Source organism: Peromyscus californicus, unplaced genomic scaffold, assembly GCF_007827085.1.
Source record: "Peromyscus californicus insignis strain IS unplaced genomic scaffold, ASM782708v3 Scaffold_8__1_contigs__length_139910024, whole genome shotgun sequence".
NCBI classification, from domain to species: domain Eukaryota; kingdom Metazoa; phylum Chordata; class Mammalia; order Rodentia; family Cricetidae; genus Peromyscus; species Peromyscus californicus.
This window is the reverse complement of record NW_026294606.1, coordinates 52744918-52761349: the sequence shown is the minus strand read 5'-3', so window position 1 is coordinate 52761349 and position 16432 is coordinate 52744918. Positions and strand designations below refer to the sequence as shown.

Genomic DNA, 16432 nt, shown 5'->3' with positions numbered 1-16432 from the left:
TTTCTAAGTTGCTTCTTACCACAGTTACAAAAATGAAACCCAAACCACTACCCTTGCTTGTATTTGTCTACTTTTAAAATGTTTTTGCTTAAAATAAACAGCAAATAACCCAAAATAAAAAGCATCATATAACATCAGTATTAAAATATTCTCATGAAGATGAAGTTTTGTGATTTGAGTCAAGGTTTCACTATGTAGCCCAGGTTGGCTTCAAATCACAATCCTTCTGTCTTGGCTTTCTGAGTTGCTGATACTACAGGTGTGTATCAAACCCTGCATGGTTTAATTAATCTATTACAAATATAAAAATGGTTCAACTACCTTCCAAGAGTAGCTCAAGGGCAGGGAAGGTGAGAGCTGCTGGTTTTTATACATCTGTGTGTTTTCTCTTTACTGTCTATAGCAGTTGTTTCTGTAGCGTGAACTGTCTAGATAAAAAGAGTCCATTGCTTCTCCAACTGAGCACTGACCAGTGTGTGCACATGAATAAACAGACACCAGAAAAGATAGAGGAACTGTTACTCAAAATTACGTGGGGTTAAGACTAATGGCTGTCCCCTCTAAACAGACCAATGGTACAATGAAGTGTCAGAAAGATCTTTTTTCTGTAGTATGAGGTAATTAACTGTAGGCTAAGCATTATTCTGGTCCTACCTAACACATTTTAAAAACAAGGTCCAAAGTAACACCCAAAACAATTTAAAATAACCATATGACTGGCTTAAGATCAAGAATATTTGTAGGAATATTAAGATATCCATCACATTAAAAGGTAAAATTCACTGTCTAGCATACAATCAAATCTCACCAGATATATAAGAAGTAATAAAAAAAGAATTCAAAATGAAAAAAAGTAACTCATAAAATCTGACCTGGGGTTGCCAGTTGCTAGACTTAGCAGAGAAACACACTAAGCTCTACTGTAATTGTTTTCCATATGCTCCACAAACTAAACTAAAGAGACACTAACTGGAATTCCAGAGGTGACAACTTCAGAACCCAACTCAAAAGACACAGGATGGGACTAATGGTAAATACAAGGTTACAAAACCCAAAACCCAAGCATCGGGTTCATTACAGAGAATATGCTCAAAGACACAAAAGGTAAGAGTGCTGGGGAAAAGGCAGGGAAGCACATACTTGTACACTGTTGTGGGGAGCCTAATTAGCATACTCACTATAGAAAGAACTATGGAGATTCTTCCCCAAAATTAAAAATAAAGCCACCAAGTGACCCAGAAATCCCACCATTGGGCACATATCCAAAGGAAGTAACTCCAGCACTGGGAAGACAGATCTACATTCCTGCACTTACAGCAGCACTCTTCCCGATGACCAAGAGATCAGGTCAACCAGCCTGATAAATATTTAAAGAGAATATGGAGTACACACATACATACACACACACACACACACACACACACACACACACACACACACACACACACATAGGAGACACACATGGAAATGCACACAAAAGCACATGCACATGTTGTAGAATATTTTAAGGTGTATTACTTTTGTTTATGTTGAATTTGTTTAACTCTGTGAAGCTGTGTTACTGAGCCTGTCTAACACACCTGATGGGCTAATAAAGAGCTGAATGGCCAATAGTGGGGCAGGAGAGAGAAACAAGCAGGGCTGGCAAGCAGAGAGGATACATAGAAGGAGAAATCTGGGGAAAATGTAAAAAAAAAAAGATGTATCCAGAGAAGGACAACTCCAGGGGCCAGCCACCCAGCTACACAGCAAGCCAGAGTAAGATTTACAGAAGTAAGAGAATGGGAAAAGCCCCGAGGCAAAAGGTAGATGGGATAATTAAAGTTAAGGAAAGCTGGCAAGAAACAAGTCAAGCTAAGGCTGAGCATTTATAAGTAATAATAAGCCTTCGTGTGTGATTTATTTGGGAGCTGGGTGGCGGGCCCCCCAAAAGAACAAAAACAAACAACATGCACATAAACACACACACTAATAGTGACAGAAACACATAGTCACACCCGAATACTTTTCAGCCATTAAAAGGGATGAAATCTTGTTATCTGCAGCAACATGAATAGAATCCAGTAAGACAAGCACAGAAAGACAGCAACCACACAATCTCATCTACACATGGAATGTAAAAAAGTTAATCCTGTAGAAGTTGAGAGTAATATGGCAGTGACTAGAAGCTGGGCAAAGAGGGAAGAAAGGGATGAGAAAAATCAGTCAATGGCACTGTTACAAGTAAGTTGAGTATGTCAGTTATGCTGCACAGTGGGGTGACTAAAGGTAATCAAAATCTACTGTATAGTTAAAAACTAGAATTACCAGTAAGAAATTTTACTTGCAGAGATATATTTGCCCAATTTGAATACTATACAATGTATCCATGTATCCAAGCATCACATGATACTCCATATATATATGTGTGTCCATTTAAATATATGTAATATGTATATTTTTTGTTGATTTAAAAATCCAAAATTGGCCCAGTGAGATGGTTCAATGAGTAAAAATGCTTGTTGCAAAGCCCGACAACGTAAGTTCAAAGCCCCAGAACCCATACAAGAGAGAACTGACTCTCGTAAGTTGTTTCCTGACCTCCACATACATGCCATGGCATATGCCACACACACACACACACACACACACACACACACACACACACACACACTAAATAAACAAACAAACAAATAAATAACTTGTTGAGATAGGGTCTCACTGTGTAGCCTTGGCTGTCCTGAAATTTGCCATGTAGACCAGGCTGGCCTCAAACACCCTCCTGTGGTCCTCCTGCCTCTGCGTTCCCAATGCTGGGTAAATATGAAACTTCAAAATAATACAAAATAAAAATATTTCAGAAGAAAAATCATGAAAAATAAAACACAAGGAGAGAAAGGACTAAAAGGAAATATGAACAGCCCATTGTGGAAAACATTAGGCAACTGGATGGATAGTTAATGGGGCCACTGGAGGAGAATAAGGAACAGGGCCAGATAACATATTTGATAAAATAATAGACAAATGAAATTTTGATAGCACAGGCATGTAATCCTACATGCAACTGATAATCCCAGGATGCAAGATTACGAGCTCAAATTGAGCCTTGGGCTACACAGCAAGATAAGAGGGAAGGAAGGAGAGAAGAGGAAAATGAAGTTAGAGATGTAGAAGGGTACATGAATGGGAGAGGAAAGTGAAATGATGGCTAAATATTTATGGTAAAACTCACCAAGCTCAACACTTCAACTATGTTTAGTGTTGTGTGTCAACTACAACACAACACAGCTGTTGAAGAACAGAGGGAGAATGAATTTAGCTCCATCTAATGAGGATCAGTTACAGGAGAAGAGGAGGTTTACCAACTGCACAGTTTGTTGTTCTGCAGAGTAGGAATGAAACCCAAGCTCTGTACCCCTAAGCTATACCCCTCACACCCTGCTGGGAGAACATTTTAATATTAGTTATGACAATCAACTTGGGAACAAGAAGACATTTGTAAAGCATATGCATGGTAGAAAATGGTTAAATATTGCAGAATATCCCCACCTATCCTAAAATGGTGTTTCCTCAAAATACAAACTGAAAGAATAAATATGTACCCTCTGCTCAATGCAATTCTTGGACTGCCTCCCAGATCTGAAATGATCTTCACTCTCAGTATATGAGCAACATAAGAAAACTACTTTTGTTATTTTATGTTCACACCTGGTAAATGAAATCTTTATTATATTTCCTACTTGGACACTAAGAGTCGTAAAATGTATTTGAAAACAGCCCAATTCTGACACAGTATAGCACACTGCCTTTGTACAATTTCCTTAGTGACCATTTTTTCAAGAACACAAAATTGGCTTCACATCCTCCTATGGAATATGTGCAAACCAAATGACTGAGAATGAGATGTTTTAGAATAATAAAACTACCTGTTCATAAGCAAAAGAAAAAACTAATATCTGAGGTGAATAAAATATGGTTAGACAATAAATTTGAAAGAGGCTGTCAAAAAGTATCAACATTCACTTTTTACACACTACTCTTAATTGTATACTATTATGATATATTAAAGGAACATTGTGTTTGTTACGAATTATGAAAGACTGAAACACTGAGACTAGTGCTCCTACCATCCTTATTAAAGATGGGGGCAGCAAGATGGCACAGCGGCTAAAAGCACTTAGTGAGTGAACCTGTTGTCCTGAGTTCAATCCCAGAAACTACATAAGCATAAAGAGCCAATTCCACAAAGACGTCATTTGACCTCCACATGTGCACATAGCATGTGCATGGATGCACACGCACTTTTTTGTTTTTGTTGTTGTTTTGTTTTTTTTTGAGATAGGGTTTCTCCGTGTAGTTTAAGTGCCTGTCCTGAATCTCGCTCTGTAAACCAGGCTGGCCTCAAACTCAGAGATCCGCCTGACTCTGCCTCCTGAGTGCTGGGATTAAAGGCAGGTGCCACTGACGCCCAGCCACACACGCACTTTTTAAAACTTGTCTTTACACATTAAACATGGAACTTGGCAAGCTTAAGTTTCCCTATTTGGTCCTCTCTCTTCCTACCCCAACCACACCAACACAGAAAACATAAGACTACATTTTGCGGTTTTGTTCCTGTGGGATGACAGGTAGATATATAACTGACAGATTAAAAGGTAGGTAGATAGACAGGATTTAGTTTTTCTTGGTTTGTGCCTTACAAAATGGTTTCATATTGCATATTCAATGGGTTACATTTTCACTCACCATAAGGTTCCTAAGAGAATGTGGTTCCTTGGGTTTAACTGATAGTAATACTTCACTGTGTATATCTATCATCACTTATATGCCTGTCCCCATTGAAGTTTTCACCTTGTAACTACTGTATTATAGAGATAGACATTGTAAGATACTATTTTCCAAGGCACTGTAGTATTTTATATCCCAAAGAACACTGAAGGGCAACTTCTGCTGTCCATATATGTACATTCACACACACACATGCACATACACACACACTAAAATAAAAACACCTGGTGATTCCAGGAATTTACTTGTCAAAATGGAAAACAAAATCGTTGTTTTTTCCAGCATTGTTCCCTTGTATCTTCTTATATTTCCTAATGCCATCAGTAACCACTTTTTATTATTCTAATGTGTTATTTTTGTGTGTGTCTGGGTGCCCAGGGAGGCCAAAAGAGGGCACTGGATCCCTTGGCAGGAGTTAGAGTTGACTGTAAGCTGCCCAGTGTGGGTGCTGGGAACCAAACTCGTCTTCTCAAAGAACAGCAAGCACTCCTGGCTGCTGAGCCACACTGTGTTCTGTCCTGTTTTGTTTTGAAGTGATTCTACTTGAAAATTTACATCTGAAAACTTAAAAATACACTACCACTAACTTAATATCCCTATTAAATAAATTTAATAAATCAGTAACATTAGTTATACATAAATATCTGCTGGTGCCTTTTGGTCATTTAAAAAGCATTTCACCCCTAACATTTCACGTTCATTCTTCAAATGTAGTTTTTTGCTGAATATGCACTTCTAACAATTTTTTTCTTAGCACTTTGAAACACTGTTATTTTTCACTGGGATTGAAAGCAGGGTTACTAGTGATTCTTGGAGCTTCACAGTTTTCTTAAGAGAGAAACTGGCTCAACCAATTCTCAGCCCAAAATTTCAAGAGAGGATCCTGACTGGCCATAGAAGATAAAGGACTGCTCCTACTGTGCCCCTGTGGCTGAGGGATGGGCACAGTGCAAACACTGTGACAGTGCTAAGTGGTGGTGACAGAGTATCCCTCAGTATAGAGGACAAATAAATTTAGCAATCTGTTAATATCTCACATGATTGAAATGTCCTGATGCATTGTTTTTTAAGGGAAAATCCTTACCAACAGTCCCGGTAACATCTTGGAGACGCTGATGAAGGCACACAACAAAGCTAGAATAGGCAGTTCTTCAAAACTACATTTGGATTGTGGCATAAATAATGCTTTCTTCCTGCCAGAACTACCTGTTCTAGGCCCAAAATAGACCGTAAACCCATCCTCTTGCCATCCTGAATCCTGCTGCCAACAAGGCCTGGCAGCCGCTCCTTTCACCTGGACACCTCCATAGCCTGTCTAGTCTTACTGCATCTCCAGGAGGAAACAACAGATGGGGAATGAAATCTACTTCTTACCAAGGCCTCTAAAGGAGATGGTACCTCTTCAGCCCAGCCTCATCCCAGGCCACCCATTTTCACAGAGTGCTGCCACACGGTGGTCAGTACCCACTGCTGTGGGATGGTCTGTATGTCAAATTGCTCTGATTGGTCAATAAATAAAACACTGAATGGCCAGTGGCCAGGCAGGAAGTATAGGCAGGACTAACAGAAAGGAGAATTGAGAGAACAGGAAGGTGGAGGGAGACACTGCCAGGCGCTGCCATGACAAGCAGCATGTGAAGATATCGGTAAGCCACGAGGCACGTGGCAAGGTATAGATTTATAGAAATGGATTAATTTAAGATGTAAGAACTAGATAGCTAGAAGCCTGAGCCATTAGGCCAAACAGTTTAAACAATATAAGTCTCTGTGTTTACTTGGTTGGGTCTGAGCGGCTGTGGGACTGGCGGGGTGACAGAGATTTGTCCTGACTGTGGGTCAGGCAGGAAAACTCTAGCTACAACCCACCTTTGCGTGTCCAACAAGAAATGTTCTACAACTTCCTAGCTACTTATAACCTCTAGGTTTTGGTTAAATGTCACCTTAGCAAAGGCTCCTTGGCTAAATGACCTAACAAGAGCTACTGAATACCTTTCTATCTATGCCCACAAGTCATGAGTCCCCAAAATACTGTTATCATTTCTTTCACACAGAATGCTAAGCATGCTAAAAATTCCCTAACAAAAGCTAGTTTAATGAAGTTGAATTTAAATCTTGAAACTTTCATAACTTCATTTTTAGCTTCTTTCCATAACAAGGCCCATGTTCTTTGTGCATAATTGAAATGTTCCCAGTTTTGAAATAACTTTTTAAAACCTTAAGTTATCACAGGAAAATAAGATTTATGGATAGTGTAAAAGGAATGTTTCGGCAGAGAACTTGGTAAAATCTTACCAATTCTAGTCTTTTCTTGCAAAAGAAATGGATAAAGAATGTAACTGGGTTTTAAAGTCTAAGACAAAGAAATTTCAAAGAGGTATTATAAGCAGTTCACTCAATTTCCAGACAACTGATGTTTCTATAACTGTCAACAATGCTTCACGAAGTAATAATACATGAGGAGTAAAAACATAAGACTCCCAATAACATAAACCTTTGTAATAGTAATTACAGAACACAAATGTTTTAATGAACTTCATATTTCAATGAAGACACTGAACATTTACAAACAATTACATCAATACAGTAAAGATAGCTGATTCCACAGAACACTTATAAATGCACTTTTCCCTCAAAACAAAACAAAACAAAACTTTTTCTTCACAGATTTAAGTAACAAATGAATTACATAGTCTTCAGATTCCCAAATATGTACAGAGCTTTTTGGACTCTACAGAAACTGGGATGCAGCAGTTAAGATGGGGGGTTGGTGACAATTCTGTCCAACAAAAAATCTCTTGGGAAATTTTGTATCAATGCACATTTAATAACCACACATTTCCCCTCCATTATTAAATGAAATTCTGGACACTCTAGCACACAATAGTGTTCCTATTTCCAAACACTATTTCTAATGAGATCACATGTGGCTGATAGCATGACTTAACCTTAGCCACATGCACACAAGCCTGCACACACTCATGAGTACAAGCCGGTGCCAGTCATAAACTCTTAAAGGTAACACTGACCACAGCAGCAATGGGATGCAAACAGATGACACAGCAGTTAATAGTAAGTCCCATCCTGCTCCTCAGCACTCTGGTCGAGCACCATTAGGGTCTTCTGGAAATGAGTGAAGAGCCTCATTTCTGTGTCAGAGGCTGGTCCCTCCAGTTAGCCAAAGAAAATAAGCAGCTATTGGCAGTGAAGGTCACTAGTCTGCATAGAACTAAATGGTCACCAACAGAAATTTTTTAAAGCTTCAAAACTGTGTCTGTCAGAGATCTGGTTCTTATGTTTGATTTTGCTGTTTGTATTTGCATACGTTTTTTTCAATGCTCCTAACTATACCTAGACTTTCAGATTAAGATAGGAGGAACATAAGAACATGGGCTTGCCACCATCATGAACAACTCTGTGAATATAATGGAATGGAAGGGATAGGAAAACCCTGTGGCTTTAAGGTAAAGCAGGCCACTGGGGACATCATCCTACAGTACTCCACCATCAAGCAAAGTACATTCAAAACAGCCAGAGCTAGGTCTTAAAAATGTAATCAACTACAGTGACCAGTCTGACTCAGTTCTCAAACACTCCATGGTGAGATTTGTGATCAGAAAGGGTCAGACTTTAAAAATACAATTTTTTTTTTAGTTAAAAAAAAACAAAATTACTCAAAGAATCATTTTAAATGAGTCTGATGTGGAGTTCCTAATATCAGCTCCTTTGGTGCCCAAGTCAAAGGTGCCAATAATCAAGTTCTCAGTCCTGGAAAGTGCCACCAAAGGGCACCCAAATGTTCTATGCACAACAATACACATCTTATACCAAACTTCCTACCACTTCCTAGTTCAGGTGCCCTCCTGTGCCACCCAAAGAAAAACCAGGGACCTGAGGGAGAGGTACGAGGTGGGGTAACCATAACAGCATACTACCTTTTCTCTTCTCCCCAAGTGGTCAGTCTCCAAAGGGCGGTATGTACAGGGTTAAAGTACGAGGGGCATTAACTGAGATGTCTCTTTATCAAAACTGTAACTCTGTAAGAAACACACTTATAAATATCAGATGAAGAGTGATTTCTAGAAGGCAAGAAGGAAAGGCTCACTTGTGCAGTAGTAGGATTGGCACTGAGAGGTATCCAAGCTGTTCTAGACAAATACTTATTGTTGCCTATGAACTGTCTGCCATGGCTATCCCTTTTCCAGCCTAACTAGAGAGCCTTTCACCTTCAGGACATGTTTGGTATGATTGTCTTTCTTGCCTTCTACCTTGAATTCAATATTCCAGCTTTAAATCCAAGTGCTCTATCTAGGCAACAGTGAGACTCCAAAGTTTTCCCAATATTTATTTTGAGGTAGTGCTCATTTATTTGCATTCTTGGCTCTCAAATACCACCAAGGAAGTGAACCCATTTAGAAATATGCAAATCAAAGGTGTAGAAAATAAATAAGATTCTGTCTTCAGGTAGCAGGGCCTTCGTATAAAGGGCAAGTCACATTCAATGGATAAGTCATTGGAAACTTCTAAAATCTGTTTATAAACACAGCTATAAATTAAAGTGCTTTGAATTTTGTTTAATGTCTAAAATCAGTGATTAGAATCATATTTTAAAATTTGCTTGTATGAGACCTCAGGAAACTGAAATCCTTTTGTATAAAAGAACAGAAATGTTTTCTTCTCAAAAGAAACTCTGCACAAATGTTGTACATCCAGGTAACTTTTACAGAACTGGAACAAAAGTTAAGAGTTGAAATGGAATTACACAACGGCACATGCTCCAACTTCACACAAACCAAGTCTGAAATCTTTATCAGTCCTGTCTCTCCATAGCCAACGCAAATGAGCTCTGCAGTCTTCCCAGGACAAGGTAGATATGGATAGTTACTCCAGACAGTGTAACAGACTGGGTATGCCTCACAACAGGTACACAGTTCACATTTAATTCATATAATGTAATGTAATGCCCTACTGCTCGTCTGTCAACGTCAACAACTCAAAGCATTTTGTATGCTACATGGGAGGTGAGCTTCACTTCTACTGACCAGAGGATGCCAATATACACAAGACAAAAATAAAAAACAGAATCACACATCTCTCTGTACATTTCATGCAAGCTGGGCACGATGTGAAAAGAACATATACAAGGCACCCTTCCCAGGGCCAAACTCTCACTATAATGGCTGATTAATATGCAGAAGAGCCTGCATGAATCAAAGGTCCATGGCAAACTTCAAACTAAGGAACACCAGTGACTTATTTTTCTTGTAACAATGCAGGAATATTGATGTTCCAACCAATAGCTTGCCTATCGAACCCACATGTGAACAGATTGCATATGGGGTGGTCTTCACTCCACGCTGAGCAGCACACCATTCGTCTGTGACCCTGGGAATAAACACACGAAACAGAATTAACGCATTATTCCTGAAACAAAATGTAACACTTTCATCATGCTATCATATGACATTGTAAGTTTTGATTCATATGATTCATCAAATGAATAGAGTAAAAGTGAAAACTCAACATAGGAGTAGCTCAAGTGAGCCAAAAACTACTATGCAACAGGGCAACAGGCTTGTCAGGAGCCAGCTGGTCGAGCAAGGGTGAAATGTGTGCCACTGAAACAGGTGAGTGACTTAGGGGCTCACATCAAAAGCCATGATTAGTCTTTCTTCAAGAAAATCAGAGGATTATAGTCACACACACACACACACACACACACACACACACACACACACACACACACACAAATAAATGTTCACTTGGAATTTTTTAAATGAATAAATAAAGCTACAAGACATATTTTCAGACACACTAAACCAAATTCAAAGACCTCAAATATCATTTAGTAAATAAATAGTTCAGATAATAAAAGAACTAGAAAAATACATACATGAACAAGATGAAACAAAAATAAGAAATGGTCTCTTCAGTTGATTCTAGAATCCTTAGGAATTCAAATTAAATATCACAATGTTGGAGGAAATTACTAAAAAATAGTTTACAAAACTTACAATGTCATATACTGTGTTTGTACAGATATTTGAGCACTTAAAATAAAGCCGAACACTTAGAATGGCTGCACACTACATAGCAGAAATTACCCATAAATTAATGTAATAGCTCTAATATGTTGTTGTTATTATACAATAAAGCACAAGGATTGAGTAGACCTGACAGGTATTTATCAAGTAAAAGAAATACTCAGCAAGAGTCGGACAAGATGTTCTTCTGTAAACATTCAATATAAATACTGTTTATACAAATGGGGGACTCATCCAGGCTGCAAAACTAACTATAAAAAAACCCTGTGTGACAAGTTATGAAGGTGCCTTAACTATGAAAGAATCTTTCATTGATTCTTTGTTGAGAGTTTTTTGTTTTTTAAGGAAAATACATCTACATCCATTAGTTGGCAGTAAAACCATGCATTTAGACAGGAACTACTTAAAAGATAAATGCATGGTATTCTCGAAGAATACTGAAACCAGGTACTAGACAACTAGGGGAGAGAAAATGGCGATCCAGGCAAGAAGAAAACTGAAAGCCACATGTGACTAACAAGTGAACACTCACCGAAGATGAAAGGGGATTTTCCACATATTATGTGGTCACAGCATCATCAAGTACCCAGAAAAGGGGGGTCATCCACTCAAACACAGAGTGGGGCTACTCCACACTACCGTGGATAGTCACAAGAGGCATTCTTTTATTAAAAGCCCTAGGACTCTGGCCACACAGGAACCCACTTATTTATCTGCTTCCCTGAAACACGTGGGGATGCTACCTACACTATCCCCAAAGTAAAATAATTTAAAATCACTTGTCCTTTTCACTGGGCATGGTGGCACACGCACCTGTAAACTAGCTACTTTAGGGGCTCAGGCAGGAGGACCCAAGCTGACACCAGCCTGGGTAACTCTCTAAAAGTAAATTTAAAGGGTTGGGGGTGTAACTAACTCAGTTATAGAGTGCTTACCTAACAGGAGTGATAGCTCTGGGTTCAAAATCCATTAGTGAAGAAAACAAACTTCCCATATATTAGCAGTTCTCAACCCCTGAGTCTCAAGCCCAAAAGACCATCGGAAAACACAGAAATTTACATTACAATTTATTTTTTCCCCTTTGAATTTTTGAGACTGGGTTTCTCTGTATAGCCCTGGCTGTCCTAGAACTCGCTCTGTAAACCAGACTGTCCTCAAAATAACAGTAGCAAAATTACAGTTATGAAGTAGCAATGAAAATAATTGCATGGTTTGGGGTCAGAGCATTAGGAAGGCTGAGAACCAGCCATACATGCTGTTTTGGTTTTCTGTTTCTAAAACTAGTCAGCTGAAAGCACCTACAACAGTGAGCAAGTGATGTCCAGCTGTAATACTATGATACTAAAACTATACTTATTTATTTGAAGAAGAATTACAGGTCTAAAACTAAGTTAAATGTTAATCAATCTTAAGATAAACCTATTTCACATATTGCAATATGAAAAAATAAACCCAGGCACAAAAATTCTACAATTCCAGCAAAGTTGAATATTTTACAGGTAATTCTACATGGAATTTTCTACATGGAATTAGGACCACAAAGTTCTACTTAGAACTCCTTACGTTCTTGAGGGAAAAGAAATCATCAGAATAATAAAGTAGCACACACTGTCATCAGTGTCTTCACAAACACTTTCTTTACATGTTAATAACTATTTTAGGATACCCATGAGCAGTCTACCATGTGGAAGGCATGACTAAAACTCTGGTGGGCAGGTAATTCATGGCCCTGCAGGGTTGTGAAATGATTTCACTCTGATTTTTGGGGGGATTTCCCTACAATGTACAATCAAAGAAGAAAGACAGTAAGTATTCTGGGCAGCACACTTTTGTGAGTGGCAACCAAGAGTGGCTGGAACCCCACTGCTGGTAGGACTCCCAGGCTTGAGAAATCAGGTGCCATTCAAAGAGAAAAGGTGACATATTGGTAACTAATTCCTACTTCCCACTACATCTCCAAACTCATCCTTAGTCTCCGGTGTTCACAGTACACAACTGATACAAAGCTGGCCTGTGGCTTGTGAACTGTACTCTGAAGCATTCCATGGTGAGGTGAGAGTCCTATCAACAAGAAGGAATTAAAAGAAAAGCAGAGGACAGCAATGGGAGAATTTTGTAAAAGGCACAAGCAATGCTCAAAGGTGTAGGCAAGTGGCCTGGAGGGACCAAGGAATAGATCCATTAACAGAATGTACTGACTGACTCATCAGACATCACAGTGACATTCAGGGAGGATCCGAAGAAAAACAAAGCAGAATTAGTTTTATGTCAACTTGACACAAGCTAGAGTCATCTGAAAGGAGACGACCAGTTAAGAAAATGCTCTCCATAAGATCCAGCTGTAGAGCATTTTCTTAATTAGTGATTGTAGGATGGCCCAGCCCATTGTGGGCAGTGCCATCCTGGGCAGGTGGTCCTGGGTTCTATAAGAAAGCAGGCTAAGCAAGTCATGAGGAACAAGCCAGTAAACAGCATTCCTCCATGACCTCTGCATCAGCTCCTGCCTCCAGGTTCTTGCCCTGTTTGAGTTCCTGTCCTGACTTCCTTTGATGATGAACAGTGATGTAGAAACGTAAGTCAAATAAACCCTTTCCTCCCCAAGTTGCTTTGGTCATGGTGTTTCATCACAGCAACAGTAACCCTAAGACACTATGCTTTGGAAATCTCAGTTAAAGACACAGCCTAAAGAAAGTAGTGTTCATTATAACCTCTGCCTCCACTACTTATCAACCCATATAATACATACTGAGGCCCCAGCTCCCACTTCACAGAGCATCAAAATCTTAAGGGCACGGTGCTATTTGTTCCCTGAACACATTCTGATTCTGCTTGGCTGAGCTGGAGCCATGAATGAGGGTATTCTGGTGTGATCTGAATAAACCACACAGAAGTACCCACCAAACTCCTGTATGTCACATCTGATGGTAACAAGAAGCAATTCCGTAATTTATAAGAAAAATAGAACTTCTTTTTCCTGTGACACTCAACCATAAAAAGATGTTTTTCTGGTTGGAGGTGGAGGTAGGCATCCCATCTCCAGTAGTTCCTACCAATTTATAACTAGCTCATCATCTCATAAAATACATACTAAAGTAGCCAGGTGGTGGTGGCGCACACCTTTAATCTCAGCACTTGGAATACAGAGGCAGGTGGATCTCTGAGTTCGAGGCCAGCCTGGTCTACACACATTGAGTTCAAGGACAGCTAGAGCTTTGCAGAGAAACCCTGTCTCAAAAAAAAAAAAAAAAAAACATGCTAAAGCTAATTTTTCTCATGTGGAAGTCTCTAGTTTTAATGTGACCTGTTTGTGTTTCTCTAGGGCAGCCCTGATGTAAAACATGGAACTGCAATTCTCCTTTGCTGTTCATGATGAACACACTGGAACCCATACCTGCCGACTGCTCCGGGGAAGCCGGGCTAGTCGCACTCCTGACATGTCAAACAATCGCACTTGCCGGTTGTCATGGGGGAGGGCTATGATTTTTTGGCCAACACATACATTGATCCTACAAAAAAGATACAAAAACAAGCTTATGTAAAATACGGACAGAGTAGTATTTTGAATTTACAGGTAATAATGCAGTAGTAAAGACCACATTTTCCACCTTCCAAGGCAAACTAAATTAGCAAACCACAGGGACAGTCTGCCCACAACACTGGACAAGAGACTACGGTACACCTACCTGCCAGATAACACGTGGACTCCACACACAGACACGCACTGCCCAACACCAACAGAGCCTCTCAGTAAGTAAACAAAGCCCAAAGCATCTGGCCACCAAAGGCCTTTTCCGACTCTTTTAAGTCTTACTACATCAATGTAATACTGTGCTGAGTAAGGTTAAGTACTTATAGATACTGAATTCACATAAGAGGATCAATAAAATACATTTTCCTAGGAGGCTGAACCCCCTACCCACAGGCTGTATCATTTAAACAAGACAATAAATTACAATCAATCCTTACCTATTAATGGCAGAGTCTGTACGAATTGTTGCGATTGGAGATCTCATATTTTTCAAATCCCAGACTTTTACTGTGCGGTCATCACTGCCTGAAACAACGTTATCTCCCACAGTGAACACAGCAGAGGTCACAGTGCTGCAGGTAAAGGTCAGACACATCAGCAGTTGGAGTGCAGGGTGCACCAACCATCCCCCACAGTGCATACTACACAGTCTTGCTTCCAGAGGGGCAATAGAGGGCAAGAAGGTTGGAGATGTGCAGGTTTACACTTCTACTCTGCAACCTGTGCATGTTTATTAAACTCTCCTTGTAAATATGTTAAATAAGGAAGGATCCTTGCTTAGTTCCCCAACTGGGCAGGAAAATGCAGTCTATGTCTACTTTGTCCTATCATCCTCAGTCAGTGCAGCAAAGAAGTTACTGGAAAAATGTGGATTAAACAGCCTGCCAAAAGTTCTATATATTTAGGTCTGATGAGATGAGTGAAGTAAAAAGCCACTTTAATTGTAACTTCCAATTCAATCAAAACATTGGAGTTAGGGAAAACACTAGGCAACTCACAGCGGCAATGAAGTTTAATTGACATTTTTTCCAAGTAAGATAAACCTATGAGATAGGTCTGTCAATGAAGAGTTTGCCACACAAGCATTAAGTCCCAAGTTCCATCTCCAGATCCCACATTTAAAAAACAAAAACAAAAACAAAAACAGGCATGGCAGCAGAACACTTGTAATCCCAGAGCTGAGAGGATGGAGACTGGAGGATCCCTGGAACTTGCTAGCCAGGCAGTCTTCTGAAATCTGTGAACTCCAGGTTCAGTGAGATAATTGGTCTCAAAAAGTAATGTGAAGAGCAAGATCCTAGATGGTGACCTACGGCCTCAAAGTGCACACACAGAACACCACTAGTCATTGGGAAAGTTGTCCCAGTTAGAAGTGACCATGGCCTATTAGTTTAACTTGTGATACAACCCTTCCTTTCAACCAAAGTCATCAATCACTTGTTCAGAGACAGGACTGAAATGATAAAAATGGCATTTGAAGCAAAAAAGTCTTAACTCAATCACCTCTCTTCACAGGCAAGTTCTGTAAAAAAACGTGATCGAAGCCTACTTCCCATGAACTATGAAGTGAGATACTTACTCATAGTCCATCCTTTAAAATGCAACCCAGCATGTCATGGAAGAATACCTAGACAATGCTACTGTTCTGCCTGAATGCAGGTGAGTCTCCATTTTCCCATTCACCTCTGTAATGGGACTTTGAAGATACTGCTTCCTGCCTGATGCAGTGTTGGGTGTGCATTTTGGTTAATATGTTAATAACATGCTAATATGTTAATATCCAATCTCTCCAGATTGGTACACAAAGCAAAACACTGTCTGATTCCAGGCCCAAATCAGCAGATCCAAAGATGCCAATGCAGGAGCCTCTCAAGACTCCACCCTCACCTCTGCAGCTGTCCCCCACCACTACATAACCCAGAGCCATCCATTCCGTATGAAGGCTCACTACTCACAAGCTTTTGAAGTTGCCCTACAAGGTGACAATCAGGTAAACCTGGATATGCTGTCTTCTTATGTCCACAAATCATTAATTTACATGAACAGAAGTTTGGTTTCTACATCTTAAATTTACACATCAACTGCATGGAACTCC

General features: G+C 39.6%; 1 protein-coding gene across 5 annotated transcripts in view; it reads right to left on the bottom strand.

The window, feature by feature from the left end:
* Positions 1 to 7272: 7272 nt before the first annotated feature.
* Wdr37 (WD repeat domain 37) overlaps positions 7273 to 16432 on the bottom strand; it is a 61799-nt gene continuing 52639 nt past the window's right edge. For all 5 annotated transcript variants that reach the window (XM_052729234.1, XM_052729236.1, XM_052729235.1 and 2 more), the window contains 3 exons: positions 14775 to 14909; positions 14200 to 14314; positions 7273 to 10149 (listed from right to left, as the gene is read on the bottom strand). In XM_052729234.1, coding sequence (XP_052585194.1) covers positions 10018 to 10149; positions 14200 to 14314; positions 14775 to 14909 — 382 coding nt within the window. In that variant the 3' untranslated portion in view covers positions 7273 to 10017. The remainder of the gene's footprint in view (positions 10150 to 14199; positions 14315 to 14774; positions 14910 to 16432) is intronic.